Raw genomic sequence first — 21557 nt, forward strand, 5'->3', positions numbered from 1 at the left:
CCTGAAGGGGGGCATCAGGGCAGAAGCCCCATGCCCTGGCAGGCGCCACCCAGCAGCTCTCAAACTTCTGAAGCTTGTATGCAGCTCGGAGGGCCAGTAAGTTTGGCCACCCTGTACTATGATGTAATACTGTAAACATTAATTTGAAATGTTAATTTTCCTAAACGCTTTTAAGTAATTTCTGTAGTTCTATTTTAATGCTGAAAAAATGATGTCCATTACCATCTGTTACAAGGTAATAGAACCTGCCTATTAAATCTATACAAGTTTCGTAAACAAAGCGTTCAACATCCCATTACTTTATTGAATTGAAAAAACAAACAGATCAGAAGTCCGTTAACTGATTTCTTCCTACAGGAGCAGAGTGCATGTTTTCCTCTGATCCTGCTACAGCAGTCGGATGCTGTCGAATGAACTTTATGCAGGGGAGGGTCCCTGACATTCAAACTTACTTTTTCAAGATGATAAATTCTGATATCTCTGCAATAAGTAAAACACTAGTAATAAATCACGCAATATATATATATTAATATTAAGGAAAGCAGAATACATTCTACATCAGGGGTATTGGATAGGCAGACCACAGGCCAAATCCAGACTGCCAGATGGTTTTGAATGGATAGCGAAATCCTTTTATTTACTTATTGTTATCGTTGCTGCTGGTGTTCTGTTGTTCTCTCTGGACTTGACCCTGACCAAGAAATTTGGACTTTGACAAAAAATAATTGATTACCCCTGTTCTACATTCTAAATTGAAGGAAATCTAGTCTGTTTTTTAGGATTCACATACTTAGCCATTGGTGAGCCTGTGTTAAACAAATCTGTGTGTAGAATATTGGCAGCATCCTATTTAGGTATTTTTGTCATATCTTTCATATAAGAATAATGCGCTATTGGTCGAGGCGTTCTCATGGCAAATTATCATATCAGGAGACTTATCAGTGTTTCAAACAAGAGTCTCAAACATCCAACCCACTTGATTTACTTAATTGATCTACATAGCGTATTCAAATTCTGCAGTATTAATGTTTACTATTTAAAATAAGAAGTAAATTTCTAAGCCTCCTGGTTGTCAAGATAATGTCCAAAATGTGAACTAAGTGTAGTCTGATAGCGTTTATCTTCCTGAGTCTACGGACAGTCTTAAAGAAAGACTTGGAGAGGTTTAAACCAGTGGTGGGCAACCTGTGGCCTGTCAGGGTAATCCGTTGGCTGGCTGCGAGATGGTTTATTTACATTGACTGTCCGCTAGCACGGCCGCCCACAGCTTCCATTTGCCGGGAATGGCGAGCCACAGTCACTGGGATCTGTGGGTGGCTGTGCCTGCGGATGGTCAGTGTAGACAAACTGTCTAGTGGCCCACCAGCAGATTACCCCGACAGGCCATATGCAGCCCGCAGGTTGTCCACCACTGGTTTAAACTGTGTCTTTCTCTTTAATCTCGTTGGGGTGTAGACTCTGAAATCTAATGATGTTATGTAAATGTCAGTGCAAACTATTTCATTGCTAATAGATTCCGTGGGTGAAAGGAGGTAGGAGTGAAGTCTATGTGAGGTGGGAATTGGGCATAGTTGCAGAGAACAAAATACAGAGGGAAGAAAGGAGACAAAAATGGGAAGGGAGCAAAAAGGTGGATGGGGAATAAAGAGGAAACAGTGGGCAAAAAAAGCAGCCCTCCTAAAGGGGGAAAACTCATTTTTCCAATGAGTGAGGATGTTGTGATGCTTTGGGGGTTAACCCAGATCAGTAAGGGATTATGTCCCCACCTGCCAGGTAACCCTGGCTTCTTCTGTGCTGTACAGTTTTGGCTCAGAGCCCTATCACCAATAGCAAGCTCATGGCACAATGGCCTCATCCTGGTTTCCACAGCCTGGTTACTCCTTGCCACATGGCCCCAACAGCCCTTCCAGACCCAAGTTTCCCCCAAACTGTTTTCCCTGCACTGTTCAGTCCCTCTCACTGGACTCATAGAAGTTATTCAATTTGCCGTCTCCAAAGAGAGACAGAGGCGGGAAGGGACTGAACAGAGCATTGAGTGATCCATCCCCTGTCATCCACTCCCAGCTTCTGGCAGTCAGAGTTTTGGGGACACCTGACACAGAGCATGCATTTATGTCCCTGACCATCTTGGCTAATAGTTGTTGATGGACCTATCCTCCATGAACTTATTTAGTTCTTTTTTTTTTTTTTTTAACCCTGTTATACATTTGACCTTCACAACATCCCTGGCTAGGAGTTCCATAAGTTGACTGTGTGTTGCATGAAGAAGTATTTCCTTATGTTTGTGTTAAAGCTGCTAATTATTAATTTCATCGGATGACCCCTGGCTCATGTGTTTATGTGGAAGGGTTAATCGTACTTCCCTATTCACTTTCTCTACATAATTCATGGGGTTTTTTTAGACCTCTATCATATACCCCTTAGTTGTTTCCTCTTTTCTAAACTGAACAGCCCTGGTGTTTTTAATCTCTCCTCATATGGAAGCTGTTCCATACCCTTAACCATTTTTGTTGCCCTTCTCTGTACTTTTTCCAATTCTGATATCTTTTTTTTCAGATAGGATAACCAGAACTGCATGCAGTATTCAAGATATGGGCGCACCATGAGTTTATATAGTGGCATTATGAGATTTTCTGTCTTATCTATCTCTTTCCTAATGGTTCCTAACACCTTGTTTAATTTACATTGGAGACACAGTCAAGCCTGAAAAAAATAAATTCCTTTGTCTAGGACCAGCTGGGCTTATGCACCAGTGTTAAAGATGGAATTTGGCCTTCTCCAGGAAATTAATTTGGCTCCCCTTCTCTAATGTTTTAGGGTGGCTGCAAGCTGCATACTCCACTCAGTGTATGCAGGTAACCTTCATTAATGTTACAAAATTACACAATAAAAACTTAGGGCTTGTCCTCACAGGAAAGTTGCGTGCTAAGGTGTGAATTTCAAACCAATATATTCGTACTAGTATAACCCCTATTTAGACACTCCTATTCCAGTGTAACTGCACTTTTGTCAATTTAGCTTATGTCATTTGGGAATGGATTTAAGTTAAGCTAAAATAGGGTACTCTTATACTGGACTAAGTGTCTTCATGGGGTGGATGGGAGAATTATACTGGTATAACTGATGCATGGCAGGATGCAACATGGTGGAATTCTAGTTTCTGTCAAGGCATTTCAGCATATTTCTTAGAGATCTATGCAAGCGAGGTCTGTGGAAATTGAACTGTTTTGGTAAAGTGATATGGAAGGAGACCGAGAACACTGAGCAGTGGGGGCACAGCACATTAGGTTTACGTTAATAATGCTCTAAAGGTAAGTACAAATATTTGGTATACCCAATAATTTAATTGGTATACGCCAATCCTAGACCCAGCTGCTTCTGTGGTGCACTTGTGGCACTCGCACCACAAGACCCACATGGGCTCCCCAAGAATGAAAATTAACACAGATCTTGAGGGCAAGCTCTCTCCTTGAGCTGCCACCTCTCATTTACATGTCCGTGCAATCTCCTTTTTAACTAAGGGGCCCTGATTTTTCTTTCTGCTGGAGCCATGAACAAAATATTTGCAAATCTAGGGATCAAGCTTGCGAGGGAGTTAGGGTCAAATTCATGTAAGGCTGCTTGGGAAGTGGGCAACTCCTTTACATAATTTCACTGTCACCTATGCAGGTAGGAGATGCAGAACTGCTCGACAATGCTGATCCCTTTTGTGTTCCCTTTGCTTTGTGCTCCAGGCGGCCTGTCCTTAGTCAACGCTGTGTGTAGTCAGTTTGTGACTGTGTAAAATGGGTGCATGATTTGATGTCGTATTTTCAGTTGTATACAAGCAAATTATTTTCCTAGCATACACACTGTACAGATGGGTTCCCCAAGTTCAGAGCGTGCACATCCATGCTCTTGTGTTGAGGATGTTGCATTAAAAAAATTCTTCTCTTGAGTTTTGTAATACTTAGTTTAAGACATCTGACAATGTCATATTTTGGATTAATTTGCAAAACATGTAATTCACTTGTGGAGCTGTCCTCACTGGGTAGGAGGAGAGACTGAGAGAAACCACTTTAATGTATAAATATTGTCGATTTTCATACTAAGAAGAGGCAAGGCTACTGAAAGATGAAAAGATTAACATGAGAGAAGCTTTTTATTACACACAATTACACTTGGTTATCTTAATCCCCTTTAAAGATTTGTGAGGTCTCAGTTTTACTCACACTGTAGCTGCAACTGCTCTGAGATTAACTTTCCCTTATTTAAATCATAATGGGAGGTTGATAATCCTCTACAGGGGATTTTTTTTTTTATAGAAAAAGTTTATCTTGGAGGAATAGGAATCTCTGGCACTTTAGATTAAAGTGATGATCACAGTACGCTTCTGAAGTAGAAAAAGAGCTCTTCAATCTTTAAAGTATCCTACACCTTTTAAAATCAATTTAAATATACCTTGGAGATAAAATATGCTTTCTCTCTCTCTCTCTCTCTCTCTCTCTTCCCCCGCTTAGAGCAAAAAGTAAAAGGGATGTGGGGTGGGAGGTGGGGAGGAGGAGACAGCATATTTATGAATTCAAATGTGAATATCCTTAGGAAGAAGGTTGCCTTGGTAAAACTTAATAAATAAGGCTTGCCAGTAGTTTAGTTGGCATTGTTTTGCTAATAGCTTTAAAATGGCATTATATTCCTTATTAGAATTTCATGGAAAAAAGTCAGTCATCTGTCTGTAGTATGTCATACTGCATTTAGGCAGATAGTTCCTATATTGTTTTGTGTACAGTGCAACCTTCCTAATTGAGAATCATGATTTGTAGACCATTGCAAGGAAGCAAACAAATATGAATGTGAAGAATATTGCATCGTGTTCATTCACTTATTTTGACAAGTGTACTTCAGTTTTATTTATAATACTGCATAGTTTTAAATAACAGTGAATGTACTGGAATATATAATTTAAAATAATGAAATGGTGGTACTATGAAACCATGTTCCAGCAATGTGCTATTAAATCTTTGCCGAAAATTGGGTACAAACTCAAAATTATTTGAGAGAATTACTGGGTTTGCAGATTAATTATCACTTCATCAGTGAGGTTCCACTATATTTCCATTAGTATGGATATACTGAGCATGGTGAATTATTAAATAATCTCTAAGTATGGGGTTAGGTCAGGGATCGGCAACCTTTGGCACCCAGCCCACCAGGGTAAGCCCCCTGGTGGGCCTGGCTGGTTTGTTTACCTGCTGCGTCCGCAGGTTCGGCTAATCGCGGCTCCCACTGGCTGTGGTTCGCCGTTCCATGCTAATCGGGGCTGTGGGAAGTGCTGTGGGAAGTGCTGCAGGCCGAGGTATGTGCTGGCCGCCGCTTCCTGCAGCCACCATTGGCCTGGAGCATCGAACCGCAGCCAGTGGGAGCTGCGATCGGCTGAACCTGTGGATGCGGCAGGTAAATAAACTGGCCTGGCCCGCCAGGGGCCTTACCCTGGCGGGCCGCGTGCCAAAGGTTGCCGATCCCTGGGTTAGGTAATACATTATCCGATTTCTTCTTAAAGCGTTGGAATGAAAGGTGCATGTTTTCTATGTCGAAACTGAGGTGTGGAGTGTTGAAGGGCTCTACATTGGGACCAGCACTATTGTTTTTATGCTTTTTTAATGATTTAGACAAAGTTACTGTATAATATGTAAGATGATACTAAAATAGGTGAAGTGGTTAAAACCCAGAGTGGTGTAATTTACCTAGTAATCTGGATAGATCAGGCAAATAGGTGCAGAGGAGAATTAGACACATTAATACTTTTTAAGTATAAAGTGTTGCACTTTCCTAGAAATAATGCACAAAATTAAATGGTGATCAGTGAAATAGCTCATGCAATATAGATCAGTTCAACATGAAACAGCAAAGAAATCCAATAGTACATTGGCTTGTAATAGGAGGGATGTTATGGAGCATATACTTCCCTCCATAGCTTAGGCCTAATCCTTTGAACTTGTGTTTTCAGGAAGTGCTCCTATAGACAAAATTTTGCAGGATCTAGGTCTAAGGTCGCAAGATACTTTTGAATCTAAGCTACACTCTCCCCGTTCCCCCATGTTTTTGGACAGATAATCCATCCAGCATGAGCCACCACTTAGCTTTCAAGGAAATAAATCTTCAAACAACTTTGTTTTGGAGTGACATTTCCCTTCCTTAGGCCTGAGGACTGTTTTGGGTAGAGAAGGTTGAAGTAAATCCAATAAATATTTGAGTTATTGACTCTAAAATATGATTTTCATTCTTATAAATTGTTCTTGGGTGGGTTTTTTATCACTTTGAATTTCAGGAAGAGTTTGTTCTGGAAAACTACAAATGGTCTTAAGTCTTAAAGTTAAAATTCCAGCTGTTCAGCGAGTTAAGAGAGCTCATAGCCAACATAGTGTGTGTGACACTTTCAACAGACATCAGAATAGCTTGGGTAGGTATTTGTGGATAATCTAAGCACTATACCCAGATGTGTACACATTCTTTTCTTAACCTGTGTACTATATGTTTTTTTTACCATTCACTTTAATAAAGTCACAGCCAATGAAAGGTTGGTGACAATAGAACAGTGAGCTATGTTAACATGCTGAAAGACCATACAGATTTCATGTACTGTCTGGGTAAAACAGACTGGACCAGCTTTACCTCTTTGGGTGAGAATAATGAATTCTCATGTGTCCTGTCCACAGTGTGCAAGTCTTTGAGCACAATCTTCATAACCCAAGGTGTGCACACCTACATTTTCTCTCCTCAAACCATACTGTATATAACTTCCATATGTCATATACTTCCTGCAATAAACATCTGTTACATATGCCACCAAAATACTTGCATTCCTTGCACACCTTGCTGTACATCTATTATAAATGCTGCAGGCTGGCTTTATAGACAATGGGCTTGATTCACACATTTCCTGACACAGAGATGGAGGTGCAGTTTGCAGCTCTGCCTTCAGGGATGGATTCATCCCCTCAGGTTTGCACTAGGGATGTAAAAGATTAAATGGGTAACTGGTTAACCGGTAAGCATTAGGCTTACTGTTAATTGGACCTAACTGTTAACATGGGCGGGCGGCTGCACCAAGCCAGCCGGCTGCAGGGGCCCCAGCTCCAGCACCCGGGCTGGGTGGGACCCTGGCCAGAGCTGCCCCTGTTAAACGATATAATTTTAATCATTTAACCAGTAAAATTTTTTAACCAATATTTATATCCCTAGTGTGCACCCTTCTCCTGGGGTTCTGCCAGGGCAAAGCAGCCTTAACTTATGGTTAGGGCTCTATAGGAGCCCTACGAGCTGTGGTGGTGCACTGAGTCATTGCGTCTTCTGGAAGCCCTGGCTATGTCTCTTTCCCAGCCAACAGAATCCACTTACAATCTCTAGGCAACCTTTTCAGAAGTCATTTATATTCTGATTGTGTTGCTTCGTTGACACATTGACAGATGGTTCCGAATTCTGCCCTGACTTCTCCCCTTGCAACAACACTGAAGTCAATGGGGTTGCTTGCAACAGCAGAAAAGTCAGGGCAGCATTTGTATGTAGGAGCTCAGAGGGCAGGCAAAACTTTGAGAAGTGGAAATGTTTTCATTCTGTTACATTGGGTACATGAAACCAAAATCACATATCACAGCTGGTGAGTACTGAGCTGAAAATTTAGTTGTTTTTTTCCAAAAGAGTAATCTAGTTTTATGCCACCTTTCTGGGTTTGACTAAATCCCAAGTTATGAACACTACATGACGGGGGATACTTCTTCAGTATCTTTGGAATGACCCTCATGGACTCATATCTGTTAAGGGCACAGTGAATGATGCAGGCACATGATAATGGCTTTAACATCCCAAAGTAATTGCATGTCCTTTTTCCTCTCTTCTGCCCTTTCCACGCCACTCCAAATCTTTCTCCAGCATACTTGTGACCCTCCACCAGTGCTACTTATCCCTCCATGAACTACATCCACCTACACTGTTGAAGCCCACACTTCCATCTCCTGTAGTCCCAGTGTTTACGCTTCCTTCCACTACAACTTCTCTGCCTCCTGAGTCACTGAGCCTTTGACCCCCAAATTAAGTTTACATTACTTATTTTATGTTGTTTAAAATAAAGAAATGAACTGGGCAAACAACTTCGTTAAGGTGGAGTTAAGGTTATAAATATGTATTTCTTTAGAAGTTTTTTTTTTTTTAAGGAAATCCAAAGTGAAGGTTAAACTAATATTTATGAAGTAATTTCTGACCACTGAGGTATAACTGTGATGCTCTGTATCTCGGGGGAACACCCCACACCCCTGTGTTCATCCTTATAATATGATTGTGTAGTATCTATTTCAAAGCTTGTCATGTCGTGTGTCTTCGGAAGATTTATGATGTACTGAGCATTGTTGTTCTAGTAATTGTTGTGTTATATGTTGTAATTTCATGTATATAGTTATCAGTCTGAAAATGTGTCCTCATGGCTTAAAGCAAGCCCAGGCAAAAACTCTCAAGAGCAGAGGGGCAGTTCACACCTCATCAGGGCATGTATGGGACAAGCGCAGCCCAGCCTCACAGGCACAAAGGACACTGGCCTAGTCAGCAACACAGGATCTGTTGGACTCTTGAATGAGTCACCCCACATTCCTTTGGTCGGTTTGGGACTGCGATGAGGTAATGCTCACCTGACTCTAAAGGGTTGAGGTGAGGGGGCAAAGCCAAGAGGGAAGAAAGAACATAATAAAAGGGAGAGACATTTGCCATGCTCTTCCTCTCTCTTCCACCTCCATCGGCAGACATCACCACCAAGTGGCTGAAGCGCTGATCAAAGGGGAGAGCCTGGCTAAAGGGCAACCAGCCAGCCTTTGGTGAAAGGAATCTAAGTTTGTAAGGGCACTGAAAGTGTTATGATCATCTTAGAATGCATTTTGCTTTTGTTTCATTTGACCAAATCTGACTTGTTGTGCTTTGACGTAGATTAAGTGATTATATCTCTGTAATTAGTAAGTTTGTTCTACCTGAAGCAGTGCATTTGGTTTGAAGCATGTCAGAGACTCCCCTTGGGATAACAAGCCTGGTACATATCAATTTCTTAGTTAAATTGATGAACTCCTATAAGCTTGCAGGGCCCAGTGGGCATAACTGGACAATGCAAGACGGTGGTTCCTATGGTTGTGTCTGGGACTGGAGATATTGGCTGGTGTCATTCGGTTGCACAATCCAAGGAGCAGCTTACATGCCAGAGGCTGTGTGAGAACAGCCCAGGAGTGGGGGTTCTCACAGCAGAGCAGGGTAAGGCTGGCTTCCAGAGTCCAGGATTGGAGTGACCTAGCAGATCACTGGTCTAGATAACACCAGAGGGGAACGTCATGGTAACCCTACTGCATTTCACTTCACTCTTGAGAAGGAAAAATTACTCTGATGGTCTATGATGGTGTCCTCCTCAAGGGATATTGTTCTTTTTTTTTCTTTTTTAAATTTCTCTTGATTAGAAAATTCCAAACATTAGCCAAGAAACTAGGGAGAAATATTTCCTTAAATATACCATGTGAGATAATCAAGAGAAACAATGAATAGTGCCATATCAACAAATAAAGTACCAAATGCTGTTACACTTTGTAGTATTTATCTTCTGCTGAAATTCCAGTATCACGTAGTTATCTCTGCACGTGTAGTCAGTCTCTCTTGTTTTCATTGTTGCCTGTGATGTGTTTAACTCTCTTCAGGTGTTCAAACCAAATTAATTTATCATGAATATTCATTTTTGTGAATCTCACTCTTGTAATGCTACACACACTCCAATAGAAGTCTCCTAGAGAGTAAGTTTGTTTTCTTGTATTCTTTTACCACTGGGAATGGCTTGTTGCTTTTAAAAAAAAAATATTTATTGCCCTAGGGGTACAAAGCATATGCAGCTTCCATTAAATCAGTGGGTGCTCTGGATGCTCAGCACCTTAGAAAATCAGGTACTCCTGCTTTTTATTTTAAAAGTAGACTTAAAAGTACAGCAAAGCCTGCAATATTTGGAAAGTTTGTCATGAGGTGGAGGCAGGAGAAGAGGGAAGTTGTGTCAGCAACATGTTAGCTGCGAATAAAACAAGTTATTTTTATACACTGAGAAAATACAGCTTATAACAGTGTTTAGAGCAGAAGGGCTTTGGTAGGAATGATGTGTAGTGTGTGTGGGAAGTATAGTAATTAACTCTAATTAGATAATACTTAATCCTTCTCAGACCATTCCTGAAGGATTCGTAGTTAAAACATTGCTAGTCTCATTCTTTATTTACAAACAATCATTTTATTCCAAGCTAAACTTGCTGAGTTAGTTTTCTTTAAATCATAAGATTATCTGCATTATGCTTGAAGGTGACAATCCTGAAGTATATCAGTATTACCATCTATACTCTTGGATAATATTTTTATTCTGAGGCAGTCAAAGTCAGCATCTGGAAATATGGAGAAGGTTAAAGGAAAAGAATCAGCTAATATTTTCTTGCTATTATAATAAGTGGAGATACATAATCCTAGGTCATATCCTTGTCCAGTGCATGCTAAATGTGAGTGTAGGAGATGTCACATGTCCCTTCTTCCCTCTTGTTCACTTACCCAGAGTGACTTAGCAAAGCTATTTTGGTCTCCAGCAGCTTTGTTCCGTGCCTTTCCTTTGCAGATTTAAGTCAAAAGATGGCCAGAGGTGTTTACTAGACTGCTAGGAAAAGTCAGGGTGCTTTGCTGATGTAATGTGACGGATGTTGACAACAGGGGGCACCACTACCCCTGAAATGGATCTTGACTGGCTCCTGGTGGATTACTGTCCATACCAGTGAAAAAGGCCCACAGTAATTCTCTGCAGTACATAGCAGTTTATTAAGAAGGAATTACACAAGCAGTAAAGGATTATATTAAGCATCTATCTCCTATGTTAGACATTAAGAGCTATACATTCCTCTTAATGAGTGTCTTTCACAAACATACACAAACAGGCCCTGCACTAGCCTCACGCAGTTCCTGCTTGGCAAACAGAGAAGGTGGTCACCAATTTTATAGACGGCTTCTTTCCTCCTGGTCTGTTCTTCTTAGCCCTCTGGTCTGTCTCGGGTTCCTCCTGAATCAAGCCTTGGTTGCCTTGAGACCCCTCTGGTTCACAGTCCTACTCTAGCTCACAGAGCAGAGTTTTGGCTACTGTGTCTAGCAGCGTTGCTTCTTCAAGGGTCAATTAAGGAATCCCAACCAAGAGTAATGTACTTTGCTTGATTCTTACACTTCTTTTTCCCCCTCAAAGGAGTCACATGTCTTACAAGTATGCTCAGTGGACGTGTGGCTACTAATCTTTACCTAACTAGTGTTTTAGAAGGGGGGTTGCGGGGAGTGCTACCAAACGCAGATCCCACATTTACTCACTCAGTCATTCGCTCTGGCTCTCTGCGTGGTGTCCTTGCTGTAAGGTAACTACAACCAGGTTGACCTGTGCTCCATGCTGGAACTTTATGCACGTGATATTTACTTTTGCATGGGCCCATATTTGCTGACCAATAGGTTCAGTATCGATCGTACATGCAGACTTTGCCAGTTCTCTATCAAATTTGCTTCTGCTTAAAGGAAACCTGCTCCCAGCATCCTCTGCAGCCATTCAGCCATGTTTAAGTCATGTCAAGTTATGCTCACACCATTCACTCAGTATGGCCACACCAATCTGACACCATCCCAACAATGGAGGGGAAATTCCCTCTTGCTAGAGCCTTGTTTCTTTCTAGATTTTTTTCTCAATGAAGAGCTCTGTGGAGCTTGAGAACTAGTCTTTTTCACTAACAGAATTTGATCCAATAAAAGATATTAACTCACCCACCATGTCTCTCTCAGATCCGGGGACCAACACTGCTACAACACTATAAACAAATATAACTTGGCAATTATAAGTATCAAGAACTAAGATGTCTCCCACAATGTGAAAAATAATATAGCTTTATTCCCCGGTTAATGATGATTTATCTTTGATTTCAAGAACAGGTGACTTTGAGGTCAAGATACATTATTTCCACCCATCTATTTCTGTAAATGCACAAACCTGCAGGTGTCTCTCCCATCCATAAACAGTTAAATCTCTTACCTTTTGTCTAGACAACTAACTTTTACATCTCCCCCTTCCCTCCAATTCTTCCCTTCCAGGAATAGGGCAACCTCAAGAGGCTCAGACCCCATGTTAAAAGCCAAAACAAGTTAGTAATATAATGCATTTCTTCTTCCCTGACCAGGTCCTCCTCCCACCACTAAAATGCCCTCTGAGTTAATTTGTTTCCTAACATGTACCTTTCAAATCTGTAACAGTCATTTTACCTCTTTTCATGTTGCAGGAAATAATTTAATATTTAAACATTTATATTGTTTTGCTTTTTGCAAATCTTGTATTCCTGGGACATTTTCTCTTTTATCCAAGCAACCTTGTTCGAGAGATTTGTTTTGTCTAAGCATTGGTCTCTCACATTGAAAGTATATAGAAGTATCTTTGGCTTCCATGCACTTGTTTTTAAGGTTGTATATTGTTTTCCATTAGGAAGTTAAAGTTTGTAGTTAAATTGACTTAATCTGTGTCAAGGCCTCTGGTTCAAGACTACGTGAAGAAAGGGCCTTTTTATACAAGGAAACCTGATGTTAGTTTTGGATGAAAGCTAGTTCCATTCATCTGATATCCTGGATATACACCTGTCCTCTTAAATAAGTATAAAGTAGCTTTATTCTCTTCCAAAAATCAAAGGTTCTGGTAATGTGTGTAGCGATCACTGTTTTTAAATTTACCTTGAATAATGCTAACTAGTTTTAATTTGTCTCACTTTTGGCAGAAGTCAACATAAGACACTTTAATGTCTGTCTCTTGGCACTGGAGGGTGATCCTATGTAAGGAAACTGGCAGCTGCAGCTGTTTCGTAACAGACAGCCAGTCTAATGAGAGGAAAGAAGAAGATATTGAGCCACAAATTGTGGTATCTGACATCATCCAGCTTGTGCGAGAGAAGCAGCAGGTGCCAGCAATGCAAGCAGGTGAGAAAAATCTACCAAATGTTGCAAACGTTTCTTGCTGGTGCCAAGCTACAGAAAACCTTCATAACATAATATCCATGTGTTGGCTGGTGGCATGGTTTTAATAAACTACTATTAATTTAAAATGTTTAAACTTCAATTTCTAGTAATTTAAGCAAGAATCTTATGCTAGGCTTACACAGAATACTTTTGCTTTAAATATCTTGTTGTTAATTTCCTAAATTGAAACACTTCAGTGGCTTCAGGCATGGTGGGTTGGTTTTTGGCTTTTAAACAAGGCTTCAGTGATTTCTAATAGTTCCTTATCCTTTGGACACTGTGGATATCCACAATTGTGTATACCTATATCTGGATATCTCTGCTTGGGGTGTACTTAAGTCAGTAAGGAAAATAATGTACTGTGCATTCAAGACTATGGTAATTTCAGTTGTTAACTTTGGTTCCAGTGCTGCTCTTAAGAATTTTGCATTAAACTTCACTACAGACTTCAGTGAAAGCAGGACTGGGCCATTCTTCATCAATATTGTCAGTTCAATACATAGCAGATTCTTCACCTGAGGACTGCATCCATCCCAAGTTTGACACTTGTGTTGAAAACCATTAATCACAGTGCAAAAAAAGCACCTTAAAATTCATAGTTGCTACAAAAATTGTTTTCATTCTAAAAAGTCAAAAGATATAGGAACATATTTTCTTGAAACTAGATGGCGGGCACAGCTGCTGAGAGCAAACATAAGACATTTCAGCCATGAACGTGATTTTTTGGGGGGGCGGAAGTTATAAGATTATAAAACTAAGAGCTCAGCATGAAAGCTCCTTCTCCATCATCACTAACAGTGTTGCTGGCAGCACTAATCAGACTAAAAGAAATTGAATCGTGTTTGTGGTCATTCTTAATGAAGTTTTGATTTTAATAAATTAGCCTCATTGATAATACAGAGTTCTATGACTGTCAAGGGATTGCTTAAAAATCAATTCTAGAAAGAATTACAAAATGTTTTACATATTTAAAACTAACCGTTTATATAGTGGGTTGCGTAGGAGGTGGATGATGGATTAACAGTTTCAATGCTTGTTCAAATGATTTCTTCAGGACAAATTAACCTCACCCCTTTGTGAGTTCTGATTTAAGAAAACCCGTGTGAGCGTAGCCCATTGAAGCTGAACACTCTTTTTGTGGGGGAATACTGCTATTAAAATATTGCTATGGGGAATAAATTACAGAACTTGTAATGGAGTATTCTCTTCTCAGTGGCCATTTTTTGGCTCTCACAACACGTATTGGGTTTTTAAATCTCTCATGCAGCCTAGTAATCTGTGATAGATCGCATTAGAGAGCATTCTCACTGCCTTTATTTGTTTAACCATCTGCTGTTTTAACCTCTTGCCTCGCTTTCAAAAGTCAACCTCCCTATTGTATTATTAGGCATTATTTATATTGGAATATCTCCCAGGAGACCCAGGCAGGATTGGGGCCCCATTGTTCTAGGCACTGCACAAATGTAGAGCAGGGGACAGTTTCTGCCTCAAAGGGTTTAGAGTCTAGATTAAGATGTGACTTGGGGAGACAAACAGTGGAAAGAATAGAGGGCAAGGGTAACAAGGACAGAAGCGTAATGCTGTGAAGTTGCATCTATAATACTCACTCTTTCCTCGGTTGCCTGTAGAGCTGGTTTGGGGGGGGAAAGTTCATGATTGTTTTGTCCCTGTGTGGTGGGTTTTTTTTTTTGTTTTTGTGTTTTTGTTTTTTTTAATGGAAGAATTTCAAAAGCTTTCAACTTCAACTTTCAACTTCAGCTTTCAGATTCTAGTCAACCTGCCTCCTTTCCCTTAGGGCACAATGTCTTTAAGATGGCACTGCCTCCTCTCACTGCAGCTCCACCTGAGTCAAGCTCCTTGAGTGCTGTGCTTGCAGGCCAGTGTCAAATGCTGCCACCTCCTGCAAATTGTGTTCCAGGGTATGCTCAGGTAGCAATGGTGTCTTTTGACTAGTGGGCTGACCCAGCTCACTTCCACACCTGCAAGCTTTCTGGAGCCTGGTCTTTCTGCAGTTTTTTGTTCCATTCTCCTCCCGTGGCTTAGAGTGAAGTCAGGGTGGCTCTAGAATTTGTAGAAAGGTAAATGTGCTAGTATGGCATACTGGTGAAAACCATTATAAAAACAGCAAGTAGGACTGCTGTGACAAACAGCTTCCAAATGAGGGTGCTACAGACAAAGCTTTTACCAAAGTTAAGACCTAAGCACAGCTCAGCTCGGGGGTTTAAAGACTCAAAACAAGCAAAGATCTGGAACAGAAAATAAAGCTTGAAAAATCACTCTGGTGCAAAATTATGCAATAACATATATTTACCGAATAGAAAATACTTTTTAAAATGTAAAACTGAATAAAATGGGCTTCTTTTCTGTTTAGTTTTTATGTGGAAAAATTACAAGAGAACTGAAAAAGCAGTTGAAGGTACATGTGCATCAGCAATTCATATAGAAGCACAAAAACTTGTTACAAGAATAATTAAAAACCAATTTAACCATTGTAAAGCTGTAATTCAGACTCTTGAAATGCTTAGCTGTTACGTTCATAAACTCTTTGAAGAATGTTCTTGGCCTCAACTAAAAATGTTAAATTACATAGCTTTCCGCAAAAAGAAAAGGAGTACTTATGGCACCTTAGAGACTAACCAATTTATTTGAGCATAAGCTTTCGTGCGCTACAGCTCACTTCATCGGATGCCAATGAAGTGAGCTGTAGCTCACGAAAGCTTATGCTCAAATAAATTGGTTAGTCTCTAAGGTGCCACAAGTACTCCTTTTCTTTTTGCGGATACAGACTAACATGGTTGCTATTCTGAAACATAGCTTTCTGTGTACAGCAACCAATAAATTTTCAGCCTTAGATTGTTGAGGTTGCTTGTTTTGAGATGTTCTAGCAGGTCTAATTCAATAAATCGGAAACAGATTTTCAGCTAACATTCTATTACCAAGCCACTGGTATGTACTCCTCTTAATAACAGCCTAATGGAAGTACAAGCCAAAAAAGAAATAACATATTAAGCCTTTATAAATTCTGCTAAATCCACTTATGCATTGCACTCAAATGATTCACCCCCAGGAGCAAATCAGGATAAATGCAAGAAGTGGTAATGTATGTTTGTTGCTCACTAAATAGTGATATGCAACTGTTTTACCATATATTATCCAGAATTGACTGCCCTCTCAAAAAGGGATGGGAAGTAATGCATTTGGATTAAATCCATTCTACTTTTGAATGTCCTGAATGTAACTAATTTCCCCCACCACTTAAAAAAAAAAAAATTTGGAATGCTGAGAGTGCAGGAAAGATAAATTAGCCAGTCTAGCTAATCCTTTATTTATTCTTGCACTTTATTGGAGAAAGTCTCCTAAGAAACTTTCGTGGAACAGGTGCTATTCCCCAAGAAGCTTTACCATACTTGGTATTTCGTTGGAATTAACCTTGGTTTTATTTGGAAGGCTGCAAGGGACAATCTGAAGAAATTTTTTTCAAAGGGTTTATCACAAGAAATACAACTGGCATGTGTACAGAGAAAATATTGATTAAAAACAATAACCAGAATGGATGACCAGGTTGCTTGATTATAGAAAGAATTGTAAAATTTGTATATTGTCCTCAACAGTTCTGAGTCCTATCTTGGCTTTGTTTTATATTAGAAAGCACTATGGGCTATGGCATAGCAGCAAAAGGATTGTTTTAACTCTGATGAGCAGAAAACTGAGAGAGTACCAATATATAGGGCTTTAATTTGGCCTTTCACACTCATTTAAGAATGTTGGCATATCTTTTATATAACAAAACAGGTTCGTGTGTATGGAGCTGTGTAGATGAGAGCTTGTAAACCTAGGTCCAGTAGATGGAAAATATCCCATTCATGTGTGTGTTGTTTGTTTTTTTTAAAGACTAGAGATGTGTGCAAATATCTGTGGGTGAAAATCTCTTTCCTCTCCCCCACTCCACTCCACTCCACCTGTGTGCCAGTGATCTATCCTTAACCTAGAGGTGGCTGAATTTCATTGGTGAAACTATATGTATGTACATTGAAAAGTGTGTTAATTTGCATTAATGACTGGAAGACCTACTGTGGATAGCTGAATCTGGTAAGTGAACAATTTTTTGTAGATTTGGGATCATGGTGATTGACTAATCTGACCACTGGCATAACACAGGGCATAGGATTTCCCTGTGTTTCTTCCTGCAAGTCCAATAGCTATGTTTGAACAAGAACATACCCCTGTGGTGTGGTTTGTGGGGGTTTTTTTGGTTGGTTTTTTTGTTAAGAAAATGCCATCTTGATTTTAAAAATGTCCCTGTGATGGAAAATGCACCATGTCCCTTAGTCAGCTGTGTTGGGGGGGGGAAACTCCCCCCCCCTTTTTTTTTCCAGTCTGAATTTGTCTAGCTTCAACTTCCAGTCACTTACTCCTGAAGGAATTCTGCACCAAATAATTCTGTACACAATATTTTAAAATTCTGCAAATTTTATTTGTTAAATAAATGTGGAGGCTCTGGCATGGCAGTGGGGACCACAGCCCATTAGCCGCATTCAGGTGGGCGATCACCCTGCAGCCTCCACCTTGGGACACAGATTCAACAGTGAGACTGTGCCTGACACAACGCAAGGGCTGGGCCTGCCCCAGAAACACCCCGGGGGCCCTCCCCCTCTGCGCCAGACACACTAGGTTTGGGCAGGCAGATTCAGTCTGACAGAATCCAAGTGTAGAGGGGTTTAGTGTGTGTGGGATCCAGGTGAGAAGTGATAGGGTTCTGTGTGTGGAAATCTGGGTCCAGGTGCCTATGGGGGCAGGAATCTGGATGCACAGGGGCTCGTTTTGGGGGGGGATTCTGGGTGCAGGAACAATGAGATGCTGCAGGGGGGTCCAGCTAAAGGTGGTTAGGGATTAGTGGGGGGGGGGGTCTGGGTGTGGGAGGCTCAGCAGGATGGGGGGGTCCGGGTGTTGGGGGAATGGGGTGGGGGTCTGGGTGCAACTGGCTGCAGCTCAGTGGGGTGGCAGTCTGGGTGCAGAGGGCTGGTTGGGGTGGTGCTCATCGGGATGGGGATTTGAATGTGGGGGTTCTGAATGCAGGGGGTGAAGCTCAGCAGGGGACTCTGGGAAGGGGGGTGTCTGAATACACAGGGGTTGGGCAGACAGGGGAGCAGTTCCCTTACAGTGACCCCCTATGGCTGAGGAGCAATGGGGGCAGGAAGTGCCCTGCCTGTTCCATGCAAAGGAAGTGCGCTCCCCCCTCAGCCCAGCCAGGACTAGCAGCTGAGCCTGGCGCAGGGTAGGAGTCATTGGGTAAGACTGGGGAGAGCCAGGTGCAAGGGGGTGAGGCTTGGTGGGGGTTGGGGGGCGCTCTGGGTATGGATGCATGGAAGTTGAGTCTGACCCAGCACAGCGGGGAATCCCCTAGCCTTCCCCCTCCCCTCCCTGGTAGTGATTTACCTCTCTTCCAGCTGCTCTGGGTGTCTGCAACAATGTGCCTGTGGTGCTGGGGAGAGGTGCATGGCCTCCCTTGTGGCTTCCCTTTGTTTCCCTGTCAGTCTTTTTTTCTTTCTTCTGCAGGGAAGCAAAGAAATCTGTGGTGGACATTAATTCTGCACGTATGCATTGGCTCAGAATTCCCCCACGAGTAAGTCATTGGATCTTGTTACATCTTTCTCTGTTTAGATGATAAAATTTCCGTTTCCTGTGTAGGTGTTTCTAGACTGCAGTCCACTCATTCCTGAACCTTCTCTTTGATAATCTAAATGGATAGACTCAAGGAGCAGAGTTGCTATAAGGCATGTTTTCCAATCCTTTAATCATTCTTGAATTGTGGTATCAAAACTGCACACCGTTTTCCAGTAGAGGTTGCATCATTAGGAGAAAAAAAGAGGCAATGGGGTGCACAAACTCCACACAGACTGGGAAAGGGTAATTGAACTGCTATGGACCCAGTAAGCCCTGTCCTGCTACACATGCAGTAGGTGTCAGGCTTGGAGGGAGGAGTTAAAGGGGGGCTGGCTAGGCGGGAGAGTAGACTTCAACCTCTCTCTCCGTAAGAGGGAGCCTGGCAGGGGCCAGGAACTAACTACAGACTGCTGCCTTCTAGAGCATCCATGAGGAAAGGTAGGCTTGACATGGGACTATTGTTTTGAATTTGCTACCAGCAACTTGTCTTGTGTTTTGTGTTGCTGAGTATGAGTGCTGCAGGTGCTGCCCTGCCTGAAGGGGGCGACACTTGAATAAACAACTTTTGCACCTGACTGGGGATCCAGCAGTGGGTTGTTTCAAACTCAGGACCAACCTTGTAACAATAACCTCTCTATTTCTACTCCATATTTCCCTGTTTTATGCATCCAAGAATCACATTAACTCTTTTGGCCACAATGTTGCACTCAGAGCTCATGTTCAGCTGATTATCCACCGTGGACTCCAAATCCTTTTCAGTGTCACTGCTTCTCAGGATAGAGTCCCCTATCCTGTAAGCATGGCCTGTTCCTAAATGTATGACCTTCCGTGTGGCAGGCAGTCCTCAACTTGATGTTCAACTTATGATGAACAGCTCTTACAATGCTTCTGAATTGATACCCTGATTTGACTTACGACAATTGGTTTAGACTTTACAGTGCTTGGTCCCGCAACGGAGAGGATAGCAGTTCTGAGTTACGACGTTTCGACTTAGGATGCAATTTTTAGGAACCAAGTATGTCGTAAGTCCGAGGACTGCCTGTATTGAAGTGCATGGTAAGCTGGGCACAAGCAAACAAAGTGATCCAGATTACTCTGTATCACTGTTGTATTCTCTTCATTATTTACTAGTGCCCCAATCTTTGCGTCATCTGCAAACTTCTAGGAGCAATGATTGTTGCCCCTGTCCCCCCGACCCCAGAGCAATTGATAAAATTACTAAACAGTGGCAGGGGCAAGAACCGACCCCTGATGGATCCCACTAGAAACACAGCTGCTCAGCAGCGATTCACTGTTAAATTATCTCAACGTAATTATAATTTTACTAGTTTTAATCCATTTAATGTGAGCCATATTGATTTTGTATCATTGTCATTTATTAATCAAGATATATTTCATTTGATACTGTAAGACATTACAGAAATCTGTTCCATCAACACTATTACCTTTACAAACCAAAAGTAACTTTTTTTTTAAATACCTTAATTTGACAAGACCTATTTTCCATAAACACACGTTGATTGGCATTAATTATATTATCCTCCTTTAATTCTTTGAGTCCCATATTAGCAGTGCTCTGTGTGGCATGTGCGCATGTAAGATCCGATATACAATATATATACACACAATGTACAGGTGGAGTTGGTGGCTTTCTAGAATACTATGAAATATTACATACAGTAGTGTGATATATTTATAGTAAAGTGATGAACTCTTAGTAGTATGAAATTCATTCTTGTCCTCTGCTAAATATTAACTGTGAAGTTGGGTGATAATGTTGGGTTTTTCTTGAATTTTAGCAGGTTTGCAGACTAGTACAATGACGACTGGCAGGTCACTTCTAACTAAGTACCATATATACTTGATCATTAGCCGGTTTGTTTATAAGCCAACATCCCCCCCTTTCCCCCCCCAAGATGGATAAGTAAAAATGGAAAAAAATTATGACCCATTCATAAGCCGACCCCATAATTCAGGGGTCAGCAAACTTTTTGGCCATAAGGATAAGCTGCTGGCGGGTCAAGATGGTTTGTTTACCTTGAGCGTCCGCAGGCATGGAGGTAAACAAAGTGTCCCGGCGCACCAGCTGCTTACCCTGAGGGGCCAGGACAGCAACTGGTGGGGAAATTTTTTGTGGGGGAGAAGCTGGGGGTCAGGGGAATAACCCCTGTGATCACCCCCCACATGACCCCACACTTTCCCCATCCCTTCTCACCTTTAGGATCCTTTGGGCATGAGAGATGCAGTTTTTAACTTCGTTATGCTCGTATAGCAAATAGTTATAATTATGTCCTGAATAATTACTAACACATTCAGTTTAAAGTAAGGAATATAATATTTCCTTAATAGGATGCAGGCATTTTGTTTACTAAGATATTCCCATGAAGATGGTGAAAAGAAGTGCCAGTTGGCTAATTGTTTCTTTCAATATGTCTATAAAAGCTCTTCAGGTTGGATTGGAAGCATTCTTATTTGTCACTATTTATCTTGAGGAAGGTAGCAACACTTTCCTTTGAAAGGAGATCTCATGACACAGTGAAGAATTCTAAACTCTGCCGCTAAGAGTGGTTTTGTACTGACATGTTTGCAGAGAAGCATAAGCGTGGTAGCAAAGTATTATGTTTTTAAGATTTAAAGTGGCTTAAGAATTGAATTTGGAAACTCATTACTATTTAAAAAGCTGTTTGTTAAAGTAGGACTACAAATGTCCTTTGTGCATCAGCCAGGGATGTGTCGCTCCCCACAAAACCCTGTCTTCACAAGATTAAAAATACATTATTACTTTATTGAATTGTGTAATTTGACAAATGATAAACTTTTATCTGGTAAAAGCTTTGTTCTACCAA

General features: G+C 41.2%; 1 protein-coding gene across 10 annotated transcripts in view; it reads left to right on the plus strand.

Moving 5' to 3' along the window:
- The window catches only part of MCF2L (MCF.2 cell line derived transforming sequence like), a 268042-nt gene that overhangs the window by 2207 nt on the left and 244278 nt on the right, over nt 1-21557 (plus strand). For 8 of the 10 annotated variants that reach the window (XM_043535862.1, XM_037897120.2, XM_043535865.1 and 5 more), the window contains exon 1: nt 12813-13008. The exons of the other annotated variants lie outside the window; for them this stretch is intronic. In XM_043535862.1, coding sequence (XP_043391797.1) covers nt 12831-13008 — 178 coding nt within the window. In that variant the 5' untranslated portion in view covers nt 12813-12830. Of the gene's footprint in view, nt 1-12812; nt 13009-21557 lie in introns of those variants that run through there. 10 annotated transcript variants of the gene reach the window in all.

This window comes from Chelonia mydas, chromosome 1 (assembly GCF_015237465.2).
Source record: "Chelonia mydas isolate rCheMyd1 chromosome 1, rCheMyd1.pri.v2, whole genome shotgun sequence".
Taxonomy (NCBI): Eukaryota; Metazoa; Chordata; order Testudines; family Cheloniidae; genus Chelonia; species Chelonia mydas.